Source organism: Vigna unguiculata, chromosome 7 (assembly GCF_037176805.1).
Source record: "Vigna unguiculata cultivar grain cowpea cultivar isolate G323 ecotype 2 chromosome 7, ASM3717680v1, whole genome shotgun sequence".
NCBI lineage: Eukaryota > Viridiplantae > Streptophyta > Magnoliopsida > Fabales > Fabaceae > Vigna > Vigna unguiculata.
The window spans coordinates 30,723,840-30,731,142 of NC_140798.1; the positions used below are offsets into that span (position 1 = coordinate 30,723,840).

Sequence of the window (7,303 nt, forward strand, 5' to 3'; positions counted from 1 at the left end):
GTTGCATGTATTGTTAAAAAACGTTAAATATTTAAACACCATTAGTAAAAATGACCGAATTAACCAAAATTTGACAAAAATGAAGATCTAATTGAATGTAAAAGGAAAATAAAGATCAAATTAAATAAACACAACAAAAATAGGAACCAAATATATATTTAAACAAAAAATAAAAGAAATTGTTGCAACCCAATTCTGAAGAATAACTCAATTCAATAATACCTTATGGAACATTTAATTCGGAAAATTTATATTTAATATATTTTAGAATACATACATATTATATTTCTGGATCCAAATATATATTAATTTCGAAACATATATTTCAAAACAATTTTTAAATACATTTTAGATTGTGTAATTTGAATGGTATTTTTTATTTGAAAATAATTCTAAAATGTATTAAAAAATACATTTCAAAATATGTAATTTAGAAGATATTTTTAATTCCAAAAATTCATTTTAAAATGCACATTTCAAATATATTTATTAAATGTATTTCAGAATACAGATTACAGAATCTACTTTTCGATTCAAAATAATTTTTAAATTATACAATCCAAAATTCATTAAAAAAAAGACACGCATGAGGAATAATTTAAGGTGTATGGGTTTAATATGGGTGCAGAAAGAATAAAAGGAGGTGGAAGAAACAGCCAGAAAGAAAATGTCAAGATTCTGGCCCAATATAATGCAATGCATCATGTACCAATTACTTTGAAATTAAGTTTAAACAAAATAGTTTTAGACTAAAAGAGTACTATTGAGTTTAAATTAAATAGAACTGAGGTTATTTCGAAACAAAACACAGTCCCGTATATAATTTATTACAGATTATATAAACGTAAAAGTAATTATATCTGTAAACACTCTTTCACTGTTATTACATTTTAATTCAATAAATGGCAATGTAATAGGTTAACCCACTAAAACCCGTCACCTGTAGTCAGCTAACCTTGATTGTGAATAGAAATTTAGGATCTTTGCAAAATTTAAAATTGAATTATAATGTAGTATTTTTCATCAGTTTCAATAAATAAGACATTTAATGCATTTATTCTGACTAACAACGAAATCACCGCATTAAAGTTGGTTGTAGGAGATTAGCACCGAAAACCAATCTTATTATAGACGGTTTGGATTGATTATTTCAGACGCGGTTCTAACAAAACAACTTATATTATCTAAACGATAAGAAAAAAAAACAATATCATATTGATTTGTCGCAGGTCATGCCTATAAATAGCCACATCCAATAATAAGCCATGTTAAAGAACTATAATCATCGACATGCTGAGCAATAACACGTTTCCAATACAATATTAGTGTCGCGTTTGTTACAATTTTGCAAAGGCATAGTGTCTCTGACCAGAGAGAAGAGGAAAAAATTTGAGGTAAGAGAAGCTAAATTTGAAAGTAAAAACAAAAAAACAAAAAAAAACAAAAAACAAAAGGAAAAGGAGAATAGAGAAACGGTCAACTCTATCTACACCTTGTCATCGTTCTGATTGGATTCCACCTCCATTGTTGTTGGCCTTCTTCTACAGAGAGAAACCATGAACATCCACATCATACCTTTCACAATTCTCACCATCCCAATGGTCACAACGAGATAATACAACCACCACCCAACAAAGTCACAGATTCCCACATCCATCAATTGCTCGTTCTTCACCTGGGCCACAACCACCAGAGTCTCCACCTCCTCCCTCAACCTCCACCACCACAAGATGCCCAAGCCCGCAGCCAGGCCCACCCTCTCCACCCACCTCTCTTTTCGGGCCCCGGCGAATACCGTGTCATCCACGACGGGCCTCACCACCATCCGACACCATACATAGGTGGTCTCGTGCAGGCCCAGCAGAAAAATCATCCTGCTCAGCAGGCTTCTCTCCGCGCCGAAACCCGACACGTCATCATCGTACTCGTAAAGCCCCGCCGCAATGCTCCCCTCGATGCCCAAACCGACGCAAACCTGGAACGCGCATAGGAGAATCCACGCTAGGGAGAGAGAAGAAGAGGACTTGGACGGCGTCTCACTAAAGATTTTGTTTTTACCCATGAGCCCCTGAATCAGGGTCCCTACGCTGACAATGGAAACCAAAACGTAGAGAACACATGGGTTGATGTGGAGGGCAAGGTGGAAAAGATAGGGAAAGTGGTGTGGAGAGTACTGGAACAGAGTTAGGGTCTGAAGGTAATATTGGGCACCGGAGAGAGTGGCCAAGAGAAGAAAAGACAGAGGGAGGAGGAGGCTGAGGATTACGACGGTGAGGAGGTAGAAAACCTCTCTTGGGTTGAACCACTCCTTCGTTTGTTTCCAAGCTCCAATCATCATGAACCACTCCAATCCAACCAACAAACAAACACCACACCTCTTTATTTGCAAGCCACGGGAAGTTCAACGTTAACCTCTCTCTCTGTTTGTGACTTAACAACCATTTTCTGGACCTCCTCAAGTTTTTAAAAGTGGTTGCCACGTCCATTGCTTGCTTTGCTTACTTCACATTTTATATATACGACATGCTCTTCATTTCATCACTATCTTTTCATATTTATTTCCCTTTCGCCTAATTAAATATACGTATCTACCTGATGTATAACAAATTCCTTGTTTAGTTATTTATCCTCTGCCATCGGTTTGGTACAAATGAAATACTGCTTTGAATAATGCATCTTTGACGGATGATGGAGTTACTTTGAATTTTCGAGGACTCCTCTTCCTCCATATCATCAACCATTTGGTTACTAATTTCACTCAGATTTACAACTAGAATAATCAGTATATGTGTGGTTATTTTATGTGCTTTTGCATCATAAATCGTATCCGGTGTCTATTTAATTGTAATCTTGTTGTGTTGATTTTATCTGAAAATGATGGCTGTCGCCAAGTTGAACTATACCTGAAGTTACTACCATAAACATCAATTGCGAACCAAATTCTATAACATTTGGCTTGAATTAGATATAATTGCAGTTGAAGTTATTAAGTTAAGGGGAGTTAGGAATTGTATCTCATATAGATATTTAGTTGAAAGTAGAATCTAAATCTATTCTTAGAGTTTAGGTCGTCCGGTAAAGTGCAATATTGTTGAAGAGTGTGAAAATCAATTTTACTCCTTTCTTCTTCTTCTTTATATTTTACCAGATATTTCTTTAAATATAAATCAAATTTTATGGGAATAATTATGAAGAATCTAATAGTTATATAACCTTTTTTTTTTGGCTCACCCACCCGTACTTTTAAAATACGCACATTTGACAAATAAAAAAAATGCGTACCAACTTGATTGATTGCGAAAGTCAAAACAAGAGATATAAATGAAATTACAATTTGACTCGATCTAGATAGACAGATATAACTCGTTCAGACCTCTGTCAAACTGAATTGGTGAATTTTTAAATCAAAGTAGTTAATATAGTTTGATCAATTCATGAATGTTGCTGAAGGGTTAGATTATTGGTCCCTGTTTTGGTACGTTGAAAAGGGCTTTGTCTCTACTATAATCATAATCCATATCACTGTCCAGAGAGTTTAAAATTTATATGGAAACACACACTGACTAAGAAGATCCGTATGGATTATATATTTTCCTCTTCTTCTCGTAGCTGCTTTGACATCTTCTGGAAACGAATGTTTAAAAAGTAAGTTAAATTAAATATCTTTGAATAGCAAAATAAACAACAAAAAACTCCAATCTTAATTCTGGTGAAACTCTAATTCCGCAAGACTCCAAATGCGAAAAAAGTTATTATGTAAAGCGATATTTGCTGAAACTTGTTATCACAAACCCTTTGCAGATTTAAGATAACCATATATAGAGTATTTGAAATAATTATAACAACTCCGATGTGTGAACAGGTTTTTTAGTTTGGGAAGAGTTGACACGGAAGCAAAAACTCAAGAATGTATTATTGTTTGTGATTAGGAAAAAAAAAAGTATTATATATTCTTTATAAAATATAAAGGAAATGAAATAAGGGTTACGTGCAAGTGTTAGGTGGGGGTGATGTGGGCCACAGTATTGGGAATTCAATGGCCTGAGACCCAACATCCCTGTAATGCCAAATAAATAAAGTCGTAAGTGGGTTTATAACCCAATTCAATCTCCCTATAGCATGTGGTGGTATTACAGTTAAATTTTTACAATTAAATGATATTTTTACAATTAAAATTTTACAATTTTTTTATAATATGAGGTAATATTTTTTCAAATAATTTTAAAATAGAAGAAATAAAAAATAAAAAAGTATTACATTAACCTTAAATTGTAAAAAAAAAAAAATTGTTAGAATTTAGACATTGAAAAATATTTTCCAAACAGAAAGCAAAACAGAAAGTCTAGTACTAAAAAATAATAATGTTATTCATAGATCGATAAAGGTAGATGATAAGTGATTATCAAAATTAATCTACATTATACATGTCTTCTTAGCATATGATTTTTAACCGTAATTAGTTTTCTCACAATTATATTTAATTTTTTTATCTATTTTTCCTGTAGTTTTTTATTTATCTGTTTTTTTTTAGTTTTTTTTATATACATTTTTATGATCGATTTGTTTTATATGTTCAATTTGTTCGTAATAATTAATGTACGTAGTCAATATTATAATGTTTTTCTTTTTCAATATCCTCTCATTAATATAAGTTTTAGGAGACTTCAACTATAATCAGTTTTTGTTTTGAATCATATTCATATTCAATTTTCTGTTTTTTTGTTTATTCTGTTATATTATCTCATTCTCTGTGTATTCATCCTGTTCACAATGATAAATATACAAAGTAAGCATTATTATGTTTTCCCTTTTAAACCTTCTTTCTTCCAAATATTTCCGTATATTTATGCTTATTTTGTTAATGGTTTTTATGAATGATTTATAAGACATTTACAAATTAGAGTCAAGTATTACATTATATTAGTATAATCTATATTGCTTTTTAATTTTTATAAAATAATGAATTATTTAGAAAAAGAATATTTAGTATCCTAAATTTAAAATAATTATATATTCTTATGAAGAAGATAAATAGATAATCCATTGATTCGAAAGAGATGAAAAAGTTGACGATGCTAAGTGTCTGTCAGCGGCAGGTGACTTTTCTCATAACGTTGAGGCTTACCAAATTAGGATGGCAACGGGGCGGCGCGGGGACGGGTTTCATTATCCCATACTAATTCTTGTAAAAAGAATTTATCCACATCCCCATACCCAAATTCAACGGGTATCAAACTTTTATCTCATCCCCATCCCCACCGGGTAACGAGTATAATCTCGTACACATACCCGTACCCGTTTTCTTACTACTTTAATATTAATTTTAACTAATTTTCATAAAATAATAAAAATTACGGTAAAGGAAGCATAATATTATCAAATATTCAATATTAGGAGTATGGTTGTTTCTTTGATATCAAGTACTTTAAAATAAATTATAATTGTTTACATTAGAATACCAAATAAAATCTAATGAGAACTAAAATATTTATTAAATTTGCAAACATTAATGAAACCTAGTTGATAAACTTTAAAAATATTTTTTTAAAAAACTATAAAAGGAAAAAATATTTTTAAAAAAATATAAAAGGAAAAAAATATTTAAAATTAAAATATATTTTAAATGTTTGTTTACTTCAATTTTTTAAATTATAATGAATCTATATTTTATACACTAATAAAAGTTATAATACATCACTTGATCAAAATGACGCAAAGAACAAATAATAAACATAATAATAAAATTTTAACATAGATCTTGTATCTTTTGAACCACAATATATGTTGGATGGTGGTAAAAAAAAATTCATGACAATTACATTAAATTTTTATATTGTAGTAAATAAAAATTATTTATACAATTTTAGTGAAAAAATTAAAGTAATATTGTAATGAGTTAAAAAATAAAAAATAAAAGATAATTAGATAAAATTTATCGAAATAGTATTCTATATGATGAAAATAAAGAAAAAATAAAAATATTAAAAAATTATCAAATGTGTGTCTTATAAACAATTTGGAGACTATTGGAAGGAATCACACAAAAAGAAACAAATATATAATTAATGGTATTATAAGATGAAAAATATCTTAGAGATCTAAGAAAACTTTTCAAATATCAGCATATATACTCAATGGTTGATAAAAAAATGACGCAAAGAACAAATAATAAACATAATAAATTTTATCATAGATTTTGTATCTTTTAAACTTCAATATATGTTGGATGGTGATAAAAAATATTCATGACAATTACATTAAATTTTTATATTGTAGTAAATAAAAAATATTTATACAATTATAGTGGAAAACTTAAAGTATGATTGTAATGAGTTAGAAAATAAAAAATAATTAGATAAAATTTATCGAAATAGTATTCTACATGATGAAAATAAACAAAAAAAAATATTAAAAAAAATAACAAATGTGTGTTTTATAAACAATTTGGAGACTATTGGAAGGAATCACACAAAAGAAAACAAATATATAATTAACGGTATGATAAGATGAAAAATATCTTAAAGATCTAAGAAAACTTTTCAAATATCAACATATATACTCAATGGTTGATAAAAAAATGACGCAAAAAACAAATAATAAACATAATAAAATTTTATCATAGATCTTATCTTTTAAACTCCAATATATGTTGGATGGTGATAAAAAAATATTCATGACAATTACATTAAATTTTTATATTGTAGTAAATAAAAATTATTTATACAATTATAGTGAAAAAATTAAAGTATGATTGTAATGAGTTAGAAAATAAAAAATAATTAGATAAAAATTATCGAAATAGTATTCTACATGATGAAAATAAACAAAAAAAAAATATTAAAAAATTAACAAATGTGTGTCTTATAAACAATTTAGAGACTATTGAAAGGAATTGCACAAAGAAAAACAAATGTATAATTAAGGGTATGATAAGACGAAAAATATTTTAGAGATCTAAGAAAACTTTTCAAATATCAACATATATACTCAATGGTTGAGAAATAACAAAAATTGTTTTAGCGAAATAAAAGAGTTCTTGAAATGAAATAAAAATTAATAATAATAAGTAAAGATTTTTTTTATATTACCAAGTAAATGAAATGTTTATGCTATTAAACACTTAAATTAAGAGTATTAAACATTCTCATGTGAAAGGAAAATATACAATAAATAAAAATATTAAAAAATAATAGAAATATTCAAATGTTAAACATATTTTTTTTTAATTGACATACATCATTTTAACATAATTACATAAAGATTATGATAAGATAAAAAATATATTGGAGATGCGAATGAGTTT

General features: G+C 28.3%; 1 protein-coding gene across 1 annotated transcript; it reads right to left on the minus strand.

Annotated features, from left to right (window-relative positions):
• Window positions 1–1,291: 1,291 nt before the first annotated feature.
• On the minus strand, window positions 1,292–2,688 carry LOC114190542 (uncharacterized). The gene has a single exon (XM_028079474.2). It carries the CDS (start codon window positions 2,336–2,338, stop codon window positions 1,487–1,489), a length of 852 nt encoding a protein of 283 aa, XP_027935275.1. The 5' UTR covers window positions 2,339–2,688; the 3' UTR covers window positions 1,292–1,486.
• Between the last annotated feature and the right edge of the window lie 4,615 nt (window positions 2,689–7,303).

Bases quoted from the DNA above. Each gene is read 5' to 3' on its own strand.
- LOC114190542 (XM_028079474.2), bottom strand. From the start codon at position 2,338: ATGATGATTGGAGCTTGGAAACAAACGAAGGAGTGGTTCAACCCAAGA.